This window comes from Haliaeetus leucocephalus, unplaced genomic scaffold (genome assembly GCF_000737465.1).
Source record: "Haliaeetus leucocephalus isolate CR32 unplaced genomic scaffold, Haliaeetus_leucocephalus-4.0 Scaffold154, whole genome shotgun sequence".
NCBI lineage: Eukaryota > Metazoa > Chordata > Aves > Accipitriformes > Accipitridae > Haliaeetus > Haliaeetus leucocephalus.
This window is the reverse complement of record NW_010972590.1, coordinates 603,566-630,412: the sequence shown is the minus strand read 5'-3', so window position 1 is coordinate 630,412 and position 26,847 is coordinate 603,566. Positions and strand designations below refer to the sequence as shown.

The 26,847-nt window shown below is 35.9% G+C and overlaps 1 protein-coding gene across 1 annotated transcript in view; it reads left to right on the top strand.

Annotated features, from left to right (window-relative positions):
- Positions 1–26,847, top strand: part of CCDC171 (coiled-coil domain containing 171) — a 139,947-nt gene that overhangs the window by 73,291 nt on the left and 39,809 nt on the right. Inside the window, exons 19-21 of the mRNA XM_010562090.1 lie at positions 1,361–1,546; positions 19,134–19,279; positions 22,332–22,386. Of these exons, the coding sequence (XP_010560392.1) occupies positions 1,361–1,546; positions 19,134–19,279; positions 22,332–22,386 (387 nt within the window). The remainder of the gene's footprint in view (positions 1–1,360; positions 1,547–19,133; positions 19,280–22,331; positions 22,387–26,847) is intronic.

Here is a 26,847-nt window from a genome sequence, read left to right as displayed (position 1 = left end):
AATGAGGGCTGAGGATATCCAATAAGTATGTTCATAAGAAGTTCATAAAGCACAAATGTAGTATTTTAAACTCTGCATAGGTATTGCTGAATATTGGTGATAGACATTTTACTGTATCTTTGAGTATGGATTATATTTTGAGCTAGTTAGTGCAAATTTTAGTGTGGCTGTTTCCTTGTAGGAGTAAGTTTATGGCAAGGAAAAAAAAAAGCCCTCTTCTGCATTCTCAGTAGCACATGTGCACCAAATTCCTCTGATGCTTTGCTGTCGCTGATTGATTTACTTAAACACTAGGGGTTCGTTAACCTGTAAATAGCACTGTCTGGCAGGAATGAGAAGAGACAACAAAAAGGTTACTTAACGTAGTCACAGCAAGTAATGAACACAGTGTTTGAGGGATTGATGCCATTCTGTGGATTGTTGGTTTGTTCCCTGTCATACTGACGGAACTGTGCCTTCAGTCCTTATTGGAGGGGAAGAAACTTGTCTTGCTTTATACCATGCTGGAGGTTCACTTAGCACCCTTCCTCCTATGCTTATTTTCTATAGGTTGCATTCAGAATTGAGCTCACATTTGAGCTGTCTGGGAAAGTGAATGGGTAAGGATTCTTATACATGCTTTAGAGGAGCACGGTATAACTGAAACAGTCATGTCCCAGCATGAGCAGTATTTTCTGTAGCTTTGCCCAGTGTTGATTCTAAGGCCTGGTTGGTAGACCTGTGAGTGTGTCCCAATCAAAACACTTCCAAGCAGAGAATATTTAATAGATGATTTCACATCCATTCCCCTTCCTGTTCCTAGCTGGTAAAATGGATTTTTTTACACAAATGGACAAGGTTATATCTAATCATCTCCAGTTTTGTTCTTAATGGGTTTTACTCCCTTACAGTTCTGGGACAGTTAGATGAGATTGTCTCATTTTGGGTTGTCGTTCAGATGTAGGTGATGATTTTCCCTGAAGAATTATTTCTTCTCTCTGGAACATTTTGGGGAGGGGAGAAAGAGTCCAGGAAGACATGTATAAGGGTTAATAAGATACACACTGAAATTTGGGACATTGATCCGCCTATTTCCTTGTAAACATTGATTCTTTACAACCTGGGGTGCTAATTTGAATAGAATAATGAATGCATAGTGTTTACAGTACCCTGAATACTTAAAAAAAAATAATACAGTGAATAAAGTTGTCTGCTGTTTTATTGTTTGGTGGTCTGTCTTCATGTTAAAAAACCTAAATATCTATCTTTAGCATGCTTTTGTTTTAGAATTTGATACGTTTGCAGGTGGAACTCTGAAAGTCAAGCATGTAAACAAGTGAATACAGTTACACAATCAAACACAATTTATTTCCCTTGTCAGAAATTGATCACCCATGAGAGATTTGAAAGTGCATGTGAAGAATTAAATAATGCATTACATCGGGAGCATCAGGCACAAGTCCTTTTGAATGAACAGGCGCAACAGCTACAGGAGTTAAATAATAAACTAGAATTGCACTCCAGTGAAGAAGCAGATAAAAACCATGTCTTAAGTGAAACTGTAAAGGTAAGAAGATTAGCCTTCTGAAATAGGCACCAGAAATTTACCTTTTGGTGAATAAGCCAAATCTTGAGTTTGTGTGCAAATGAAATTACAGGAGTAAATGCACAGATACTACTTGGTCCATTGGAATTTTAGGGTACTCAAAAAACACTTTCAAGGTATTGAAAACAAGAAAACAGAAAACAAAATTCAAGGTATAACTTCCCTTTTCTGCTTTTGGGACTGGGCGGTATACACCAATATCTGTAACCTGTGAAGTGTCTGGATTTTACATGATACATGAGAGACAGCAGTTCTAGCTATCATGAGGTGTTTGCAGATTATAGGAAAAATGAAGGAAGAAATACAGGAATACTTTGATTTTTGATAGAGATTATGAGAATATTTAAAAACATGGATTAGCTGTTTCCTGAATATAATCTTAGGGTAGAGAATGCATTTGTCAGTTTGGAATATGCTAGGTGAGAGTAGAGAAAGATCCTTTTTCATCAGGATTTAGAGTTTTCCTGATATAACAAGTAATGAGGGAAGAGATGTTATCAGAATCTCTGATAGCAAATCAAGGAGCAGAGAGAGAATAAGAGGTTGAAATCAGGTTGATATTTAACATGGGAAGAGAAGGTGACTTGTGAACGCAGGCTGGTACTGTGTGGTGACCTGAGCTCTGCAGCTTTTATTTATATTTTATTTAAAGCAAGCTTTGCTGCTTGTGTCTGCTCTTCAGCCCTACTACTTTCTTTCCACCTCCCAGTATTCTTCTGTGAATTGATAGCTGAGCAGAAGAGACTGCTTCACTGCTATTTTGAGAAGTAGAAGCACTTGTGATTCTGAGGAAGATTTAGGGAGGAAGTGATAAGAAATGTCAAGAGGCAGGAGGGGAATGAAAAAGATGCAAGCTACAAAACTAGTGGAAATGTCAGAAACCATTGTTGAAAATATAACAGTGAAAATGGATGTCAAGGAGGATGACTTGCAGCAGAGTTGAAGTTTGAAGTGATGTACAGTGGAGGAAGCTGATGGATGTTGTTAAATTTATTAAGGAGGGTTTTCATTAGCAGTATTATTTACTAAAAATGCCTTATCTCACTAAGGGTGAAAGACAATGACATTTCCAATTTACCTGTTGGCTTTTGGTTTTTTTTCTCCCTCCCAGTGCCCTACCTTTGGGTGTTTCATATCAATGTAAGAATAAACTTGTCTAATGTTTAAGTCAGATTGCTTGTTAATACTATTGCTTTTTTGTTTCAGATATAACTGCAGTATAGATAAGCCATTAGACTTGTGTTTGCTTTCTTTGGGAACTATTTGATTCAAGATTTTAAAATGGATATTAGGATCATAATGAAAGGAGGGAATAGAAGACAGATTTTACTTGAAATCTTCATTAGGGTCTATTCTTTATACATTAATGCATGGTATTTCACCATGTTTTACTTTATAGGTAAAACATACCTTTACATTTGTTCAGAGGAAATGAAACAAAAAGTCAATTGTAGGCATTTAAAATGTAGGATGGAGTTTCAAACAAGTCTATTACATGGGTTATTGGATACTGAATTAGATTTCACAGCTTCTTTTTTTAATTAATTAGAGGCTAGATACAAATTTTTTGAGACAGCAGTGATCCTAAAATACATCCTAATTCTGCAACCCCCTAGCAGTTGTTTGCTACTGGAACAACATGCTTTAGTGTAAAAAGCTTGATTATAGCTGAAAGCTGTAAAGATAAAATACAATGTAATAATATAGCTGTCCTGATAGGGTGGAGGCTAAGAAAGTTGACAAAATAAGCCTCAGAGCTGAAACTCACAGTTAGACTGATTAGGTTTTCTAAAGGTATTACTCCATAATTCTCAGTCCTTTTCATGGAGGAGTTTTGAACTAAATTTAAGTTGTAGACTTGTTGCCATGTACTGTCCCTAAACTTCTGTTTCAATACCAGAAGGTTGATTGATGTCTCTTAATTCCTTCATGATGTTTACTATAGTAGTTAGCACAAAATTGCGTTGAGGTTGTAATGGCCTGTATCTGTGACTGTATCAAGGAAGGCAACAAGATCAGTTGTGGTAACATGGCAACACATATTCATGATCTAGTGTTTCTTGATTTTTATTTTAACCATGCATATATGATTTTATAATTATACTTCCTAAATCATCATCTCACCTTCTATATTTATCATTGTTTTTTACAGTTTCAGACCTGTGCTGAATAAGTACTTCCTAAATTCAACTAGCAGTCTAACACAAACTACTTTGATACCAAGGGGTAAAATGAATTTTTTTTATTTTGAGCTCTGCATGTTTGGGTTTTTAAAATTTAAGAAAAATTCTTTAATAAGCTTTTTTTCCTCCCACAGTTTACCACAATCCCACTTTATTCATGGCTTTATTCATGACAGGCAGATATGGTCTCTGCCTTCACCCTGACATTTTAACTGACAGACCTTTTTCTCTTGGCTAATCGTTTTTTGTGACTTAAAATGGGTTTTCTTGTAGCTCTTGTTTTGCAGTACAGTGGAACAATCTCATCTCTGTAATAATCAACACTGACCTTGTAAAACAGTGTTCTTATAATTGCATAAGCTTTTAAACTCTTAAATGGTACAGGAGTATGGAAAAAAGAACTGTTGCACTGAAAAAATGTAATAGAAAAAGTATGCCTCCATCTTCATCATAAGATACAAAATAATCTATCAGTCTAGACTAAGTATATAAAAAGTTGGAGAATGTGGTGGTGTACAGGTGATTTTGGATGGAGTAGAGTGTCGTGGGGTAAAAAAACTTGCTTTGAATTCTTTATTCATAGTTTTTAAGCAGATAGGGGGAAAAATAAGATGTTAGATCCGTTTACTTTAGATAACTTATTTTTAAACTTATTCACATTTCAGTAGCAGTCAGTAAGGAGATATTTTGGTATTCACGTACTTTCCTAAAGTAGGCTTATTAAAGGAGTAATACTTAATTTCTTAGCTTTATCGGTTCAGATTTTAATCCTGTATATTTTTATCTTCTTAATGGCAAATACCATAGAGACATCCAAGGTAGCCAATTACATTCAAGGTCAGCTGGAACTACGCAACTCTTTTACACCATTTTTTTTATTAGATGAGGTAAATCAGTAGCTCTGATTCCTCTGTCTTTGAAGAGAAAGTTTTACACAAATGTTAAACAGGCATCTATAGCAGACGTAATTTTTACTCCTTATACAAGCATGTCTTAATTCCAGTAAAATACTTTTTCTTCCTATTGACAGGCTCTGTGTGTATGTTTACTTCCCTTTAGGTATGTTAGTACCTGTAATAAAACCTGTATCTTTTTAGGGTTTAATTTATGGAGCATGTCCTATAAATTGTTAATGAATAACTCTGTGTGCATTTCAAATGCAATACATGTTAAATCATGTAACTTGCTACTCATCTACCTCAAAATAGTCTTCAATACATGTTTTAGAAGAAGATACTCTAAATTTGGGGTTTATTTACTGAGTTTAGTGAAGCTGCCATTGATTTACAACAGCATAAGTGAGAAAAGAATATCATCCAAGTGCTTTGATAACACTCACAGAAAAATGTTTTCTGGTGGGAAGATTTGGAGTGTTTATTTTCACTAGCTTTTTCATTTAAGTCATTATATGCATATTCTGTGTTCAGAAAGTGTGGTATCCTTTGCCAAACAGACACATCCAAATTAATTAGATTCTGATGGAGACTGGGAGTTCTAGGTTTGTTAGAAGTGGATGTTTTCCCTGAGCAGGCTCTCTGTTCTTGGTGTGGATTTCAGGTGAAGGTGGTAGACAGTTTGCTGCTTTTTGTTGCTTTTCCTCTTCATATATTTATAGCTACATATTTTCCCTGAAAAATAATTTCAGTTATTTATACAATTTCTTTTATTAATACCATTGCACACACTTTTCAAGTCAGTTTTATAGTTAGCTGTTTCTGCAAATGATGCAGTATTCTAACTTACAGAAAGGTTAAAAGGCCTCACTTACATGAGGAAGACCAGGTGATTTTCATGCTTCTCAAATACAACAGCAAAGATTACAGTCACTATAAGAACAGAAATAGGTTTTGGATTTTTTTTTTTTTTTTTAAACTCTCTGACATCTTAAGTTGGACAGACTGCTAGGATTTGGGTGCACTGAGGGATACTGTTGATTCCCAAAAACGTGTTTGTCACTTTGTCAAGAAACAATATTTCTATGCATTGCCCAGTTAAATTAAAGGCTGTTTTTTTAAAGAAAGCAGTATAGCTGATTACCATTATCATCTAACTTAATAGAGAATTTGTATTAACCAAGTTTAGCATGTTAAAGAGAAGCAAGCTCCCCTCTGAACAGGTTAGAAACTAAAATTTATAATTCAATAAGGAAGTGGGTTTTTTTTAGTTTCCATACTCTCTATGTTCTGAACACCTAAATAATTTATAAAGTAGGTAAGAATGGATTAGCACTGCCATCTGCCCTGTTCTTAGTCAAAAGAGGTCATATGTTTTCTCACTACAATAAATGACAGGTTGTGGTGGTTTAACCCCAGCCAGCAACTAAGCACCACGCAGCTGCTCACTCACTTCCCCCCCCCACCCAGTGGGATGGGGGAGAAAATCAGGAAAAGAAGTAAAACTTGTGGCTTGAAATAAGAACCGTTTAATAGAACAGAAAAGAAGAAACTGATAATGATAACACTAATAAAATGACAACAGTAGTAATAAAAGGATTGGAATGGACAAATGATGCACAGGGCAATTGCTCACCACCCGCTGACCGACACCCAGCCAGTCCCCGAGCAGCAATTCCTCGCCCCCCCCTTCCCAGTTCCTAAACTAGATGGGACCTCCCATGGTATGGAATACCCTGTTGGCCAGTTTGGGTCAGGTGCCCTGGCTGTGTCCTGTGCCAACTTCTTGTGCCCCTCCAGCTTTCTTGCTGGCTGGACATGAGAAGCTGAAAAATCCTTGACTTTAGTCTAAACACTACTTAGCAACATCTGAAAACATCAGTGTTATCAACATTCTTCACATACTGAACTCAAAACATAGCACTGTACCAGCTACTAGGAAGACAGTTAACTATCCCAGCTGAAACTAGGACACAGGTTAAACAGTTTTGTCATGTATTTCAGTTTGCGTTAACACTATTTGTAAAACAAGTAAGTTTGCTCATTCTCTTTCTCTGTTACATAACTTCCACTACTGATAACTTCTTAGATAGATAGTTTTCAAAGAGTTAGGTCAACTAAAGACTTGCGTTGGAGCTGGTCCTTTGTGCTTTCTTGTTTAAAAGATTGCAAATGCATTGTACATGGAATTTAGGTATATGGGAGGGGGTAGTCTTCCCAGGCTTCCTTCTAGCAGCTGCTATCTTTACTTAATAGGAAAGACACAACATCTTGTTGTGGACTGGACCTGAGAGCTTCTCCTCACAGAAGGGAAGAGAAGACAACAGTGAGGAAATCTGCATTCTATTACTCAGTCTGCACTTCAGATGTCTAAACTTACACTTTACCTTAAATTTCTCTCTTCTGTGGTTTGCCCATGAAGTTTCTTTTATTGTCTTACTGTCTACTTTTTTTAAAAATCACAAACTTGTGTATTAAATCTTCTCTTGGAGATAAATAATTATACACTATTCTGTTTAGCACTTTGAAGGCAGCTCTTTATGTTGCGGTTCACAGCTCTCCTTGCTTTGATTCTCTGGTTAGCCTCCAAGATTCAGAGTCCAAGGGTTGCCCTGTTCTTTTTCCACTTTAGAGATCATCACATTAGGAATCTTGATCCCTGTATTGCCTTGCTGAACTAACTTATTTCCAGACAGCTTGTTAGGTCTGTGTATTTCCTTTGTTCTGTGCCTAGAGCATTCATCAGTATCAGCATGACTAGTCTGGGGGGACTGAGATCAGTACATGGCCATGCATGGTCAGTACTCAAAAAGTATTGTATTTCCTCCATAATCATCAATGAAGCAACCAAGCAACTAGCAACCAAGTTGTTGAAGGTCTGCCTTAACTTTTCTGAGTCAGGCTTTCTAGAAAATACGTAAGTAATGAGCAGAATAGGAGAAAGAATAAAATCTGTTGTTATGAACTAGTTATGTGTTTGCATTAACATGAAGTTCAATACAACAATTCAAAATTTTGCACTATGAGTCACACAAACATAATTTAATTGGAAGCTCTTATTTTGAAAGTGTATTGGCATTACCACTGTGTTACTGTTTCATTCCTCTGCAGTTCCTCTTTTGTCTAGTTTTGCAAGTTGAATGTCAGTAAAAGCTCACTGTAATTTGAGCAATGTTAAGATTTTATGTTGGAATTTGAACACATATTCATACCAGGTGAGCATTTTTTGTTATTTTTTGAATTATCCTACTACAAAATATTTTATTCATTAGTAAGAGTATTATTCAGGCTGTTTTTGTCAGGCAAATTCTTTACTATCTTTGTACAGTAAGAAAATAATAAAATAATCTCCAAAATGGCTTCTACTTTACATTGACAGAAGAGTGAAAGGAATTGTCAGTTTATTACATTTATGTTCAATCTAGTCAGGTGTAAACATTATTTATCTAATAAGAAAAGACATCCCTATGTTAGAAAAATTCATATTTACTTTTAACGTGTCAAAGAGTTTAAGATAACTGAGGAAGATACTTTCACCATTCTAACAATTTGGGTGTAATTAAGGCACTGAGAGAGAACACTGGAATAAGTCATGATTATATAACATCACTTTAGTCTTTGAAAGCTAATTATGACCACGAGTTAATTTCCAAGTAATAACAGGTTTTTCTTTCTATAGTTTGATCACGCTAGTCTGATTCAGTAATCTGATTTCAACAGTTATTTTACTAATCATGCACTTAAGTGCCCTTCTGGTAGTTTGCAGAGGAAGGGAAGTAGAATTGTGCCCAGGAATAATGAAACTACTGTGGAAACAAGAGTCAAGAATTTGGACTGCAAGTTACTTCTCAACAGATGGCTAAGACTTTGGGGTTTTTGGTCTAATATATTAATGACTGGCACACAGGAAAATCTAGAATGCTTTAGTTATATCTTTACAGTGTAGTAACGTTGCCTATTTCAGAGAATGCTTTTTATTTTGAGTCTGTTTGCAGCACTGTGCCATTCAAAAAAAAGAAATTCTGACACTCTGTCAAAGATTAAATAAAGAAAAAGGAAAACTTTAACAAAGTAATTGCATGAACCAGAGCATTTTTATAGTCTTTTAAAAGTATCTTCCAATGTTTTCTGGGTATTCCATTTGTAGGAACTATTTTTCTCCCTTGGGGGGAGGGGAGAGTAAATGGAACAATATTGGGATCTAAAAGCTTAATGGTTTTATTGCTGCATTGTAATTATACTAATAAACATCTCTGACCATGACCTTGGAATTTATAGTGTAGTGAGAAAGATTTATTGGCATGTAATTTGGAAGAAAAATGGGATTATTGTGTAATTACAGTGTGTGGGTATTAAGCATATGTACTTACATACCATTTATCCCTGTTATTTCAAGACCTTCAACTATGTTTCAGTTTTCACTCAAAAATACAGAAAGGCTTCTTGGTAAATCCAGTGCCTGGGAGATCTTTGTTATATTATTGGGTCAACTACAAAGTAACTTTGTTACCTTGAGATGTGCAGAGGGGATCAATAGATCTTTAAAACAGCATGTGATGTTTTTAAAGAAGTATTCTAAACCCTATTTTTCCTAGTAGTTTAGATATCAATGTGTAGGACTTTCTGCTATACAGGTTCTTGATATACAAGTCCTTTATATATAGATTTGCTTCTTGCTGCTGTTTATGTAGGGTATCTCTAGGGCCCCATCATTTTTTCACCTTAGGTTTTCCCGTGATCTCCCTTTCTATTTGTGTGAAGCTAACTCTGTAAAGATCTTTGTATCTTCTTGTGAAACTGTAACTCACTCACTCTCAAACACCTCTTGGAATATAATTAAGCTATTGGAGTATGTATGTATTTAACTGGCATAAGGCTAAAGCAAGAGATGCGTTCCTTTGCACTTTGGTCCCCTTTCTTGGCTACATACTATGACAGCAGCCATGCCTGTCTTTCATGTAATTTGTTTTTTTAATTTAATTTGACACTCTATTTTCATTAGGTATTTGATGATTTTCACGGGCAAGTTGTTTCAAAACTCATACCCCTTTCAGCTTCCGAAGTCTATACTATGCTATCTTCTTTTAATCATGAAAAGCATGAACGCTCTTCGAGATTGTAGCAGGGTAACAAACTCAAAACAAAAATTATTTTTTTATGTTGCCTAAATTTTTGTGTTGATTTTTACAATACGTATTTATGAAAAACCCACTGAAGTTCTTGTTGGTACATGAATCTTCTAACTGTCTCAGAAGTACTTTAAAAATGCACATTAATTGTTGTTTTGTTTTGTTTTGTTTTTATCCTGTGGACTATACAGTAAGTAATTAAATTATTTAAAAATTATGAATTTAAGATTCTCAATAATAAGTAACAGTCCTAAGATTTTATTTATAAATAGTACTTCGCTGTCATACAAGAAAATTCCTCAAGTGTGAGAATGAATAAATAAGTGTTCTTAAAAAAAAAAAAGTTAATTTACTAAAATAATTGTTTGTGTGGTATCACCCAATGCGTTTGATAATAAAGCATATTTATTACTGTTGCTTCTATATGTGAGTGAAGCAGGTAATTTCCCAAGTTTTCTACCATCGTGGTGCCATTTTATCTTACACTTAGGAAACATACCAAAAGTGAAAAATATGAATAACAAGTCTCAGCTGGCACTTGGTATGAGACAAAGCATATCCAGAGGGAAGGGAGACACCTAATCAATATGCCTTTATAGCACTTTGATCTCCTTGCTGAATATTGGGATGTAATACGTCTTTGATGCTTTTTCAACAGAATGATTTAGAAGTTGCCTTTTGTACAGTAAAACAAAATTTAACTAATATCTGGTTTTTTCTGCTTAGAAGACTGCTCTCCAATTTTTAATAAAGGGAGGGATAGGGGTGACCTGTGTAAAATAGACCTTTTAGTATGAAATTACATATTTATCAATTCATTCTTATTTTATTGAGGTTTAAAAAGTAAAAGGGATAAAGAGAATCATGTATGTGTGTTTTCCCCCTGCAGATACTTCATGCAGCAGGATGTGGTTGACATAATATTAAAATAAAATGTGCATACACTAAACAGCATTTGGGGCTCTCTCTGGAAACACATATACCTGAATACAAATGTGCAGTTTGATCAGAACTCTTCTGAAGGAGAATGCAGTTTTTGAATGTAAACTGTATAAAGTGATAAATCTGCCAAAGCCTGCATTAATGTTAGTGCCATGTTAAAAAAAGATTTGTCCAATTCATTAATTAAAGAAAATGAAAAACTCGTGCTGAAGCAAGATCAAAACTTTAGGTGGCATAAAATTGACATACTTGACATTGTCCATAACTGCTTAATGTGATGGCTCACACTAATGTGCTAGTGTCTGGCGGAATTGTGCAGCAGCCTCTTCCAAGAAACTGCTGCTGAATGACCTATAGCACTAAACTTAACTGGGACCACCAGTATATTGAGGTCATGGACAGTGTATTTTCTTACTCAGAACTGAGCCTTAAGTCCTATTTAGAAAATTTCTTGAAACTATTATAAAGACTCTTAGGATTCCCTTTTTTTGAACCAGTGTCTGAAGAGAAGACATATAGCCAGTGTACCATAGTACTTGTTTCTTAAATTTAGTTCTGAAGCAGAATGCTGTGTGATTTAACCTGTCCCTGATGACTTTTTAGTCTGTGTCCAGATTCGCACTGACTTCAAATTATATGCCTTTTAAAATAAACAGTGGGAATGAAGTTGTGATTATTTAATTTGTAGGTAACATTTCATTGTCACTGTTAATAATTTCATTGCAGTTGTTTCTCCTTCTTCCTGAATTATCTTAACTAACTGTTACGATTTAGAAATATTCCAAACAAATTGAGGGATGCAGATCCATTGGAAGAATATTTTTTGAAAACTTAAAATAGTCTGTTCCTGGGCTTAGAAAAGTCACTGGTAATGTGAGGTCATTAAGGACATGATCAGAGACATGGTTTGAGCCCAGTTCACCTATAATGAAATGCAAGAAACTAGTGCAATATGTTGTGTCATCATAGATATCCAGCTAAATATTTCTGCGTATGTACATGTGATACAGTATCACTTTTAAATCATAGTAAAGATAAAGTCTAAGTGCTGTTTGTATCTTAATCTTGCACATTGTGTGCTAATGTGCATTGTTGGATAATGTATAGCAAAATTAAGCGACAGTATTACAGATGCTTGTGTATAGCAGAGAGCAGTGTTACAGAGCAGCATCAGAATTTCCCTGTAAAGTTAGGTGCCTCGCTTACATACAGGTACATGAGAGAGTTATGAAAAGTCCTCTTTTGCAGTACCAGGTATAAACCATCTTTTTGAAATCTTGAATCTTGGAACTGTAACAACCCTAAGGCTGGGGTTCTATCAGGGTTAAAAGTGTAACAGTGAAAAAAAATAGGATTACTTCTTTTCTGTGGCACTTAAGTAGCTGATATAAAGGCATGACACTTCCAAAGCACAGAAAAGCTGCTGCTTCTGCAGGGCTGGATCTTGTCTAGTCTGCGGTTACAGAGGGTTAGGTATTGTGGTGGGAAAGGAATTTACTTTTCTAGGGAGAAAAAAGAAACATCAGTCCTGAGGTAGCATGTCAGAGGTGAATGAGGAGTAAAAGATCGTGTACTCATGCCACTATGCATGTGATTCCAAAAATTTATTCTCATTTAACATCAAGGGTCTTTCTAATACACTTAAAACTCACAGTGATAAAGCCTGAGTTTTTCTAAAATTGTCTTTGTTCCATTAAGGTAGTATAATCCTTCTCTGCAGCATTCCAGTAATAGAGCATAATTCACTTAGCTTAGAAGATGATAAAAATTTCTAGATTATCATGTGCATAAATTTTATTATGTTCTTTAACATTTTCCAAAACATTGTTTAAAAGTAGGACTTAATTATTATCTCTGATTAGATTATTGGATGTCTGGAAAGCCCAGTGCATCTTGGTACTCAAAAGGGTGTCCCTCAACTCTTTCAACCTCTATTTCTCTTCAAATGCACCAGTGTACCTAGCTAACACATTTTAACATCGATGCTTTTGTTTGCTAATCCTAACAGTACATGAGGATCTAGCCTAAGTGTGGGCAGTTTATATTGTGTGGTTACTTCCTATAAAAACTTTCGAAGTTTTGTTTAGTTTTACTTATTTTGAAGCTGAGTGACATGCGAACGTAGGATGTCTTGTCTGGAAGAAGTGTTATGTGGAATTATTCAGGAGTAGCTACTGTGTTTAAATTAATAAGCTCTTTTAATTCACAATGACATTAAAGCATACACAGGTCAGTGACTTCATAAAGCATTTTCAGTCATGCTTTGCTAAACATTCTGAGCTAATGCAATTGAAAAATGCATTCTTTTCTTGTTGATCAGAGTAGATTTTCTCTTGAGAAATAAGTCTGCATTGTAGGACAGAGATATTAAACCTACCTGTAAATCTAGCCTGAACCACTGCAGGTAAAATGCTTGTGGTACCTTGACTTGCTTGGATGTCTGAGAGCTACGCTTCAGTCAATAAATGGACTGTTGTCTAGACATGCATAGGTAATGCCATTTGCTTTCACAATGTGAATGCTTACTATTTCAAATGACTTTTATAAGAAAAATCGCTTGCAAATGAAAATGTATGCATTTTCCCCATCCAATCCACTAACTCTCACATAAATTTTTATTGAAATGTTTCTTAATACTTAGGTTCTAGGTCTTGAAGAGTAACTGTATATCACAGCTGCTTTTTAAGCTACCAGCACAATCATTTTACTTAGAATTGTCTTTAGATGATTGCTTGACTTTTTTTGTGACACTGATTTGACTAAAGCTTTCTATATTAGCATAGTTTATGCTCCAATATTATGAGGGTCTCTTATATAAAACAATCACAAGCAATTGTATTTGACATTGAGTCAGAAATGTGAACATATATCTGCAAGTATCCCTTCATTCGCTCGTATTTTGTTATTTCGCTGGTATTGGTTATTTATTAAAATTGTTGTACTGGTTGGCATTACTGTTTTGCGTAGTAGACCCACTTGTGCTCAGTGACCTCATTACAAAGGGCACTTTTCTTAGACCTGAAGAGCCATTTTGCACCTTGTTAGATAAACTGTGATTTGTAAACTATGTTTAACTGCTTCCATGCTACATCACATACTTACAGAAGAGTCATCAGGTACGTCCTTTCTCAGAATGCCAGCTTATGAAAAGACTGCTGCTGTCAGCATGAGGGTCCAGTAGCAAAGAGGTTAAAAAAATCACTGTTTTTTTCTGCAAAGCAGATACAGCTCATTCAAGTGTCCTTTTGAGTACTCATATTTCTTTTCCTAGATAAGTTTAAAGGGCATGTGAAAGCATTTGTTATTGAAGGGATGTCATGGGTGGTCAGCCTCAGGTTAGCTCTGCTTTGCAAGAGCGGAACAGCCACATGGAGTTCATTTCAAACTGTTTTGAGACACTACTGCAGGCCCTATGAAACACACAGTGAATCCAGACATAGAGTATGTTGATATTGCAGTTTGGTTTCCAGTTGAGAAGCGTAAATTCATCTTATTTGTTGACATAGGTCTAAATGTATGTCTTAGATGTTCTTTTTTTTCATGTATCGATGAGAAGTCTGTTATGAATTATTTTTTCTGCCACAGAACTTTTTTCCGTGAGATTTTTAATCTGATATTTTGATAGAAGTTTCATTTTAAGTTGTTCTTGATAAGTAACAATTCTTTTCAGAAAACATCCTGTGGAAATTTAGCTGTATAGTTTGAGCTAATGTAACTTGGTTTGCATTGCAGTCATGCACACTAAAAATACAGTTGACATTAAATATTAATGTAACTTCTTGTACCTTTTGGATTTGGACCTCATGAAGATGCAAGACTTCTCTAGGTTATCTGTAGACTGTCTTTTGAGGGGCACTCAGAGATCATCCTGAAGATTATATTTGCCAACAGGGATAATGGGAAGTGTGTTTCAACTGGTGGAGGAATGGATGCTGGCTAAATTTTGTATTTTTTTTTTTCTTTGTGGAATTTCATTAGTTATGTGTGTAGGACAATTTTCAGGATGTATTCAGTGTACAAGTCTTTTAAAAAGTAATATTTTGCATCTAAATGGAAAATGTACATATAAAACTTCATCCTGAAAACAAAATCTTTAATTTCACAAACTAGTTCATGATAAACATACTGCAGTATGTTTGCATATCTTGTAGTGCTGTGTTGTGTCTGTGTAATTTAAACTAATTTAGTAAGCAATTTGATCTAGCTTTAGTTGGTCTTGGCAAATATGCTCTCAGTATAAATGTCACACATGCTTTGCATGAATTTAAACTGTGACTGTCATGGTTCATCTAGAGTGATTGTCCATCTGTTATCTTGTGAACAGAGTGCTTTTTTTGTGTGTGAAAAATGACAATGTTAAACTTCGATTTATTTTTGTAAGTGGTTTTGAAGAAAGGGATTCTTCACTGCAAAGCCTAAGCTTGTTAAAATTATTTGTGGAAGGACCCAGCCAACAGACATCCAATGAGATTTTTCTTCAGTGCTATCAGTTACTTGTTGTTCTCTCCAACAAATGGTTTTTCATACTCAGTTTATGTGGAAAAAAACCCTAAATCTAAAATACCTCTAAAGTGAACTCCTTCTAAGGATTCTGATGAAAACTCAACTGATCCATGAGCTTTTGGTGGACTGTAGAGGAAGGAGTGCAGTTATGTCTGAATTAGCACCTGAATGCCTAAACACCTAAATTAAACAGATAACTGGCGTTTTATGGAATGTCAATAAATTGGGAGTTTGGCTTCTAAGTTGGTTCAGAATCACTTGTGCTTGAAAGTGAAAGCTCAGCATCTTCACAGAAATATGTGCAGACATAGTAGGTTTTTAAAACCTTCATTCTTCTTATCGTATTTAGCCTCAAATTCCTAACAATTGTAATTGTCCACAGAAAACATTTCAAGATAAATGCATTATCAGGTTTTGAAATTTTCTTATTTTTGTAAATACTAAGACCTGGGGGGGCAAAATAAGGGCTATACTGTGGATTAAGTGAAATATCTCAAGGCTGTGCTTTTCTGATAACTGAACCTGAAGTGACCTTTCTCAGACACAATTACAGAGCTGTATGTTTTTCCTTTAATTTCATCAGGGGTTTAATTAGTATACAAATAAAACTTCCCTTATCTTCCTTTCTACCTAATTGGCTTGTCTTCGCTTATATATGAAGAATGTGAAAATGGGCTGTAATTAGGGTGACCGTGTTAACCTTTTTTTCTCAAATGTACTGTTGCCTAAAGGCCTCAAGGCCTAAAAACAGTGCTTTGGATTATTGCTTTGCAATCACTATGGCTCTCCCATAGGTTTTCTCATGAGCAGAAGGGCTTTGGGTGCTGCAGGTTCCCACTGCTTAACAGGATCTTCATTCTTCTCCCCACTAAATGTTTATTGATTATCTCACTGCTCCACACTCAGCCTCCAACAACTTAATATCAGGTGACAGTCAGGAGAGTTCTCCAAGTAATTAGAGTGGAGCATTGAGGGAACAATTAGGAGCAGAGTTATTAAACTTGATTTATCCTATTCTCTCCTGAACACTTTCTTGGATATCAGAACATCACACTTTCACAATCTACCCTGGCTGAGAAATTAGTGGCTAACCTGCTGCTTATCATTGTTGCCTTGCTGCCTTGAGGCACACCCTCTTGGTTTCAGTCACTCAGCTGGAAATATTAGAGTCCATAAAGTTTATCAAGGGTTTTAATTAGATCAATCTGAAGAAGAAAAAAAAGAGAGGCTTAGCAGCCATTACTTTAGAATACTCCACGCTGTATTTGAGCAATTTCCAAGGCTTGACTTTAACCCACAGTAGCAAGGAACTTCAAGTGAATGCTGAAACTGCTTTTAGAGAGCTAAAATCAGTTTACATTTTGCTTAGATATTGCAGTATTATTGATAGGTAAAGTCTGAATCCTTAGGAGATTTCTGTAAATAATGGTGAAAGCTTTGAATATGATAAAGCAGCTGTTCAGTGAGATATTTGATTTAAGCATTTCTATATTGCTTCGTCACCAGCTAGTGTGGATTGCTGCCCATGCCTCTCAAAGAGTTAGGCTTCATGCTTTCATCCCTGTTATTGCCTCATTAATAGGCCTGTGCTTGCAGTTGGTAAGCAAGATTAGTTAGCAGCTCCCAGAAGATTTTGATACCTAGTGGGTCTCTTCACCATTTGTGGTCAGTGAGGAAAGCTTTATGTGGGAGCAGACAACTCTTCAGCCCCTGTAGAAGGATAGCTATCTAATAAAAATGAAATAAATACACATAATGTTCCTGTTATCCTATCTTTCTTCATTCATTTAGACCACTGGAATCTTGGAGCCAGACTCTATTCCAGCAGCCTCTACATCAAAAGTTGCTTGCATCAAAATAGCAGAATTACCTATTCTACATCAGCCAGAGCTCAGTCCTCTGACTACATCTTAAAAAGGGATTTTTCAATCAGACGAGGAGGTCGGATGGACAAAGTGTTGGCAACAGAGACATTTTTCTCTGTTCAATAAATTTTGTTTGTTAAAAAGATGGGAATATGGGTGGAGAGGGTGGCTTGACTCTGTTTTCATATCTGTTTCCTCAATGCTGACTTAGCCTAGAACAAACAAACAAACAGTAAACACAATAAATGGAGGAAGATAATGTTCGTCGTTCTTAAATTAAAGACAGCTCCTTTTATCCTTGCTAATCCACATCTGGTTTCTTGGAAATAGCTGTTCTGAAAACCTGACAGTTCACAAATTCAGCTGTTCAGACAGGGCTTTCGTAGCTGCTGGTGGCATTAGGGTAGAATTTCTGAAAGCAACACTTCTGGGTTTGGATATCTTTATCCTAATAATGCAGTGGAAGAATGAGATCTGTGTATTTATCTTTTCTTAGGTGAAAAATAGCATTCTTCATCAAAAATAATGACATAAGATGCAGAATAGAGTTGTTCAACCTGCAGTAATTTGAGCAAAACTAATACTAACATTTCTGGGGTTTAGAATTTCTTAAATAAACTCCTGATTGTTTTTTTTCTTACAGCAGTGATTAATCTCAGCCTGGATTTTGTAAATTGCTGAACAGAGAGTTCAGGTGGAGGTGCTGTACCTTCCAAATACTCTGTTGAAATAACTAGTTGCTTTTTTGTCTTGAGAAATGTTCGAAGAAAACTTATGCCAATCCACAGATTTCAGTTTATTTTGCAGGATTATGCACTTTTGTGCTGTACTTTGTTATTTTATAGAAATTTTCTCTAGCATATTGTTTTTTGAAGTGCCTTTGACACTTGGCGAGGTCTGATTTTCAGATTAGTTGAATTTTCAATGCCCTCCAAATTATTATCAGCTTTTGTATATACTGTTCTTAATACATATCCACAGCATAATACCTATTATCCATGTTCCACAGTCCAGGTCAAGTAATCCTGAGTACAAATTATGCAGAGCATTCTTAGAACTTAAGCAGAAAACATCCATCAATTTTGAAGACAAGGTGCAAGAGCTCAGTCTTGCAACTGTGCTGCCTTCACTATCCTTCTATATTGGTTAAGAATCTGTCAGGGAATTTGCATTTGGTAAAAGAATGTTTATAGTCACCTATTATAATTTCTTTCTAAAAAGGCAATTAACAGCTGTAAGTGAAATGTAACATTTAGCAAACTATGAAATCATGTTATTAATACTCCAGTCTATAAAAGTATTGATTTATCCCAGCAGAAAGGAGTAGCAACTAGCCAGGTTCTGTATTAATTAGTTCTGTGTGCTATTTGTCATCTATTGGATTAATCTGAATTGATTTAATGCATGTTGTGTTAATTCTAAGCCAGAGAGAAACATTAAAAAAATACACGTACTATTTTGCATATTGGAAAACTAATGTTAAAATAGTGAAAGCACCATAAAATAGCGATTTATTCTTAGCAAGAATTGCAGCAAAACTGTACTTAATGCACTAATAGAGAATATTAGATTCTTATTCTTTTTTAATCCTGAAATTTCTGAATAGTGCAGAATATTTAAATAAATGCTACTTTGTATATTCCCTTTCTTTCTTTGTGAATCCTTTTCTTTAATGTTCATTATAAATTCAGTTTTGAGAATATTCTGTTCTCTTTAATGCTGTACTCTTTGATTATTTCCACTGTGTTCAGATCTGGTATTTGTAAATATAGTACCTGTAGCACAGTATATGTACCTGTTTGATAAACAAATCACTTTATTTTATAAAACATATTTGTACACAGGCAAAATACTAAAAATGGGGGGTTCTGAGTTAGTAATGGTTTTGCTAGAGAATTTGTAAAACCTTAGCATGTAATGGTCCAAATCTACTTCACAGTCAGTCTGTTTTCCACTTTGTTTAATAGCCTATGGCATAAATTGAAGTTAATTATTTGGGCTGACAAGTAACTCTGCCTTCTGTCTGCTTGCAGAGACTCTCTGAGGCAAAGATGGAGCTGAGAAGAAAAGATCAATCTCTGCGTCAGCTCAATAGACTTCTTGCCCAGCTGGAGCAGGACAAGCGTGGACTGAAAGAGAGCATCCGTGATGCAGAGAGTGCCCTCTGCATGGCAGTGAAGTGAGCGCTGGGACCTTGGGGAGATCACTTAAAACGGACAAAAGATCAATTCTTACTTTCATGCACAGGGTTTTAGCCCTGGCTAATGTAATGCTAGAAAACAAAAGTACATCTGTCTCTCTTTGAAATTCAGTGATAGTCTTCTACAAAGAAAACTGTTAGTTCAGGATACTAGATGGTATGTTTTCTGTAGTTATCCCATAATAGTGCTCCAAATTCTGGGTCCTGAAATAGCATGGGCATTTTTATTTGCCAATTATCTTACTGATTTGAGAGCATCTCTTTGGCAGATCCTTAACACTCTGTTTATTTGAGAAACAATTGCTTGTTTTCTGTTTCCACGTCATCTTTTTATAGAGAAATACAATTTATTTATAATAAATACAGAAACATCAGCTAGGTGACAGGTCTTGGCTGCCAAAGGGGCTGAAACCCATTTTGGACCTGGTCTTGTCTGTGGAATAGGATAGATCTTTCAGCTGATTTCAGAGAGTTTTGGATTTAGACATAAAACCCATGCCTTTTTATACCATAACCTGGAGAGTGGAAGGAAATGTTCAGGGACCAATCTTGGAAAGATTGGTAGTCAAAAGATGTTCCATTGACTTGAATAAGATTATTACTAACCTCTTACAGTCATATAGTCAGATAAAAGGATAAATCTTTGCAGACTCTCTTATCTATTACTCTTATAGCAGTATGTACTTTCAGTATTGTTGGTCTATGGCTGTTTTAAAAAAAGTTTAATTTAAAATTAAAATTTCTCATTATACCTGAGATACATTTGCTCTGAAGAACAGTATCTTAGAAGCTTTAAGGGTTTTATGCACAAGTGAAATAATGTAATTAATATAGTTATCAGTGAAATGTTTAACAAGCTAATTAAAATGAAAAATGTTATTTGGTATGAGTATACTAAACCAGATGTGACCTGAAGAAGGATTTGCTCTGGAAAGCTTGCCCCTTTTTCACCCTGCCCCAGCCTATTTTATGCACCGTAGTAAAGATCATTCCCTGTGACCCTTCTTATATTCATAAAAAGTTATTTTAATGTGAAGTGGTTTTAAAATTCTTTTTATTTCTGTATATAGCAATTGAATATTGACAAAGGAAAAACCTATACCACTTACTGTTCTACCAACTCTTCATAAAAAATGTCTTTTTTTCCCTTTGGAACATACAAGCAAAGTAAGACTTTACTTTTGTCCAGAAAATCTTATTTTAATACCTCTTCCATAACCTGAGTGATTGTAAGCAATGCTGTATGGGTGTCTTCCAAGTTCTTTCCTAATCTTTTCTACAACTTTAAAGGATAGCAAGATGGCTGGCTCATTCTGAGAATGGCTATCTTGATTTTCTTGCAGTGGTGGCCAGCAGTTCTGTTCCACTTTCCTCCAAAGTAGGAAGCAATATTAATAAAAGTGTCTGATAGCATTGAACTTGACAGAAATTTAGTAGCCTTTTGGTCATTTCTCTGCTAGATAGAAACTCTCTATCAAACCTTCACCCCAGCTGTAGTGTAAAAGATGATGTAAAGCATGTTCCTCATGCCTGAACTACATTTCTGGATAATAATCCTAACGAATAGTTCTATGATCCAGTTCCAATTTCCCTTACACCTGTAGGAGTTGACAAATATGTGAAATAAAGACTGAATGAAATGTGGATCCTGGCATGTAGGGGTGCAACAGATTAATTTTAAAAAGTTTTTTCCTAGGTAGTATAAACAAATATTATGAGACTTTTATTCTAAGATGTTATTTAAGATAATAAATCAACCACAGTCAGAGGGCTTTCTGTTTACAAAAATAAAAACCTGGGGACCACCTATTAACTTGGATCCAAAATTCCATCTACAGATACTTTCCTTTTTATGATGAACACCCAAGAATATGCAAGGAACAGACTGACTTCTATGTCAGTAACTAACTTAGAAATTAATGGTGTTGAACTAGCTCTCTAGAACTGACTTCACCGAGACAAACAGCAGTCACTACATAAATGCAGCCAACAGAGAAGGTGAACAGCATGTCCTTGTCAATCTAGTCCAAAGAAAGACAGGATCCTGAAAAGAGAAAAATCTATGTGACAGCTTCACTAGGAGTGTAAAAGCCAATCCTACATTTCTGGTCACCTTCCTGTATTTGCTGTTAGGATAGTATGAATCAAAAAATGAGGAAGCGATGGTCATTCCAGGCAGAAGAATGCCATGGTTTTGACTTCTGTTTTAGAAACTGTAAGAGCTCAAACAAAATATTTACATAGCTGACAAGGTAAAAGACAGTCCTGGAATATTAAGGTGTATCAGCTTTTCTGGCATAGATTCCATTTGATTTCCTGTGGTGTTTTGTTGGTCACACTGTCCTGTTCTCCTTAGACATATGGTATTATGCAACTTTAATTCCATTTCTGTCAATGCATCAGATGAAACCAAGGTTTTTTTATGGCAGCGTAACTGATCAAAGCTGTTTTTCTTGCTGAAGCCCTAATTTACAAAAAGGCATGAGAGTACTCTCCAAACTTCTGTTTCATAAAGGTAGGATCCTTGACTGGACTCCTTTTGGAAAAAGACTAGTGGAATGTTCAGGTTTAGAGAAGACAGGAAGACTTGTATGCATATAAGTCCGTGGTTGTTAGGCCCATATAATGATGAAAAACATAGAATTTGTCAGTTTTTTCCAGTATGAGAATGTAATCTCTTCCTGCTAGTGTCTGGACTCCATTCATCAAGCCCTATTTATCCAAGACTGCAGATTTCTTCTCCAAGAACACGGTAGTTGTTCATTGATATGCCTATAGATATAACTAGTTTAATTGCTTATCCACAACAGAAGCATCTTTCAGATGGAGATGTGCCAAATAGTGGTCCATGAACTATTTTTTAGGGCTTGCATTGGAGATATAAAAAGGAGAGATACAAACATAACAGTTTGAGTTATCAACAATTATTTTTAAAGACATGATGCTTATCAAGTAGCAGAAAATGAATTTCTACACCAGTAGAGCGTCAATTCTATTAACTAATCTGTTTTATTTTTTTCTCTCGTAATAGAGACAAAGAATTGATTATTAGTCATATGAAATCTGTGGAAGCCACTCTTCATAAGGTAAGAATTTGAAGTGTTCCCTCTGCATTTGTATTTCCAAACACATTGAGGTTTTACCACCACTTATTCTCAGGGAAGGAGGGGAGTAGAAGTCTCCTTAGAGTTTAAGTTTCCACCTTCAGCTTATTTCATCTCCAAAACCTATTGATATTTAGTGAAATAAAAATACAATTTTGTAGTACACAGACTTCTTATTTTTAATATAAAACTCATTACAAAAATCACCTTCCTTCCCTCAATCACTGAGCACTATTTCTGGTTACCAAGTGAAGACTATTGATCATCCAAACAGTTCATAATTGCTGCTGAGTTAACTCTCTCTGCTGAGCAAGGCGGAGGTCATCTGGTGAGGTCACGTGGTGGCCATAAGCCATTTGGCTTTGTACACGCTACTTTGAAACATGATAAATAAAATAAGGAAGACACCGTAAGTATTAACCTGTAATCAAAAACTTTCATGATATTTTTTAAAAAACTTTTTTAAATTGAGTAGTCATTTTAAGTTGTCTCTTTGACTTGTACTATTTTGCTTTGGTATAGTATTCTTAGAAGGTTCAACAAAGCTGTATATATTAATTATTTGGGAGAAAGAGCTGTTCTTAACTGTAGCTCTAGTGGCTGATTGTCTTTATAACTGTTTTTAGTCCAGAGCGACACAGAGCAAAAGAAGTGTTTTTATTACCTTGGAGTGTTCATTTCTCTTATCACATCTTGAATTCCCAGCAACATGGGCATCTATTCCTTATTTTAGTTTCTGTGTCCACCGAAACTGCTGTTAATTTAATGTTCAGATACCTTTTTAAAGTTTCTTTTTCCTTTAATGTTGTGCTGGTTTTGCTGGGATAGAGTTAATTTTCTTCGTAGTAGCTAGTATAGGGCTATGTTTTGGATTTGTGCTGAAAACAGTGTTGATAATGCGGAGAACTTTTTGTTATTGCTGAGGAGTGCTTACGCAGGGTCAAGGCCTTTTCTGCTTATCACCCCACCCCACCAGTGAGCAGGCTGGGGGTGCACAAGAAGTTGGGAGGGGACACAGCTGGGACAGCTGACCCCAGCTGACCAAAGGGATATTCCACACCATATGATGTCAAGCTCAGCATATAAAGTTGGGGGAAGAAGAAAGAAGGGGGGACATTCAGAGTTACAGTGTTTGTCTTCCGAAGTCACTATTACGTGTGATGGGAGTCCTGCTTTCCTGGAGATGGCTGAACATCTGCCTGCCGATGGGAAGTGGTGAATGAATTCCTTGTTTTGCTTTGCTTGTGTGTGCGGCTTTTGCTTTACCTATTAAACTGTCTTTATCTCAACCCATGAGTTTTCTCACTTTTACTCTTCCAAATCTCTTCACCCTCCCACAGCAGGGAGTGAGAGAGCGGCTGCATGGTGCTTAGTTGTCAGCTGGGGTTAAATCACGACAAATGTTCATAAAAAGTGACAGTACCTAAACCGTGTGTTTTAGCTGCAGCAGACTGTGCTGATAGGTAATGTCTTCCTTTGTGTCTCCATCTTCTTCACACTGGCTTCTTTTAAGCTTGGGAAATCAATGTAATGCAAAAGTGCTGTAATTTTACAGTAACATGTACGTGTAATGTGCTTAGCCTTGAGAATTTATTGTTCTGGATTGCAAGTTTACATTTTGATTCAGAAAGCAGTGCTGTATATGCATAAGGATTTAAATGTTTGGGGAAAGGTTATAGGGAAGGTCACATGCTTAGTACTGATTTTCCTGATGCAATGAATGAATCTAGAAACTGCCATCTTTCTTTGAGAATTTTAGTTACCACATAGGCTTTTTAGTTCATCATGTACATAGTTGTTAGGCCCAAATAGCTTATTAATGAGTAGAAGAGTAATTTATCCTTTCTGGTTTGTCAACCTAAGGAATGAGGAAAACATAAGAATTAGAAATGTCAGGATGCTCCTTTCAGAAGGAACTAAAAAGAACTGATTGTAAATCATTCATAATTTGACATATCACTTCTCCTAGAAGAACAAAAGGAAATTATTGATCTTTGGGAAATATCGGAAATGTAAACCTTACATCATAATGGTAGTTAATTATCTAACATTAATGAACATGGCTTATGCGTAAACTATCAAGTTTACACTGTTGTTCTTAAAGGTTTTCTCACACAGTAAAAAATCAGAACATGAAGTAGATGAAATACTAGTAAAGGAACCACAAGCCTGTCTTTTCCCTCATAGAAATTCTGGGAACTGCTTTTGTTTTCAAAAAAGGAATCAAAAGAAAATGGATAAAGTTCAGAATCATCTGGAGTTGAACAAGTATTACTCTTAGCTGCAGATATATTTATGGGAGTTTGAAATTGAACATTGTGTTATTTCTACGTTGATGTATTCATGAGCAAATATCCACAAAATTCCACTGTATTGCTTGCAGGATCTTTGTTATCAATGCGTAATGCTAAATTTTTGCCTATAGAGCTCAGAGGGATTTTACAGACATCCTTAGTAATCTTACACTCAGAATAAGATGGTATGCACTGATGTCCATTAAAGCAACCTCATTCTTCTCTACTGTATCACTACAAGAATTCCAGAAGGCAGCAATGTAAGTACTAGATCATCTGCCTTTGGGTATACTTGGGTGTAATATTCAGCAAACAAAGCAAGAAGGAGCAGAGCTGAGGGAGACAATCTCTGTGCATGCTCCTAATACAACTCTAGACAAGGGATCATTTACAACACTGGCTGCTCCCCCTCTGACTGGATGGAAAATCTAGTATCATACATTTGGCTTTGTCAACAAGTGCTTGGGCATGCGCTTGTGCCCAAAATCATTCTTTTAAGACCATTTCAGACCCACCTTTTCAAATCATCATGAATATTTATGAAGCATAAATGTTGAAGAACTTGAGCATATGCTATGCTGAGAGAGAAAATACTTTTCGCAGCTAGTTCTATATCCTTCATAACCTGCAAGATATTCTTCAGAAGGCTATTTTTCATGTTACCCTGGGTCTTGTCATGTTAGCTATCTTCATCTGACTCCTGGAGCGGGATCATTGCACAAGAGTTCCTGATACCAGTAAAATAAGAGATCTTTCTTGGTTTTATACCATCTAAATATTGAAGACAAATATCAAAGTGAAAAGTGAATGTTTTACCAAATTTAAAAAAAAAACATCAAGGGCAAACAAAGGACCTCAAGAAGATTTTGGTTTGGATCAGTTTTATTCTTACAATATTAAAGATGACCGAAAGGTAATAGCTGAATTTTTTAAAAATCTAGGTTCGGAAAACATGCATTTTTCTTTTTCTTCCCTAGAATCTTAAACTAAAAAAGCTAGCAGAGTAGAACAGGTTTAAGCATTGGCTCCTTGGAGAACTTGTGTCCATGACTTGACTGATTTCTTTAAAAAAAAAAAAAAAGCCCAATGTAAGATGTAAAATGGTGACAGAAATAAATTAATTTTTGCTGGAATAGTTCTTAGAAGAAATTCCATCTGCTTGAAGTTCAAACATAAAGAGTTTTCTTAAAAAGTCTTTGCGTCAAGAGAAAAAGCATTTAATTAAATGTCTTATTTTAAAACCCATCTGCAGTCCTTTTTTAATGTATGAAAAATAAATTATTTCTCGAAACACTTTCATCTCAAAAATGTTATTTTAGTTATAAATACATCCTTGTTATACTTGTTGATAAACTGTATTTCATTATTAATTTCTTTTGTACTTCTTAATATCATGTTTGCATAAACAGAGACATTAAATCTGTTCATTTATACACCTAGATTTTTTTAACATGTAGTTAATGACTTACTAGTTATGGTAATCCCATCAGTGTAAGAAATCATTTTACGGTCTCTTTGCTAAAATCTTCAGCCTTACCTTTGTATTGCTTCTCAGTTTGAGTGCTTGTGGTGGGTTAGCCTTGGCCAGCAGCCAGATGCCCACCCAGCCGCTCTCTCACTCCCCCTCAATGGGATGGGGGGACAAAATAGGATGAGAAAGCTTGCACACTGAGATATAGATGGGGAGATTGTGTACTAGTTACTGTCACAGGTAAAACAGAGTTGACTTGGGGAAAATTATTTTTATTTATTAAAATAGTTTTGGATAGTGAGAAACAAAGACAAAAAATTACCATCCTCCTGCCTTTTAGGCTCAGCTTCACTCTTGACTCCTCTGCTCATGCCCCGAGGTGCGGGGGCAGGTGAGGATCACGGTCAGTCCGTAACAGCTCCTCTCTGCCGCTCCTTCCTCCTCACGCTGTTTCCCTGCTCCAGTGTGGGCTCTCCATGTGGGCTGCCGTCCTTCAAGAATATCTGCTCCAGCGTGGGCCCTCCATGGACTTCAGTTCCTTCAGGAACCATCCACCTGCTCCGGTGTGGGGTCCTCCATGGGCTGCAGTGCGGACATGTGCTCCAGCATGGTCCTCTCCGTGGGCCGCAGGGACATACCTCACCCAGTGCCTCAAGCGCTTCCCCTACCTCCCCCCCC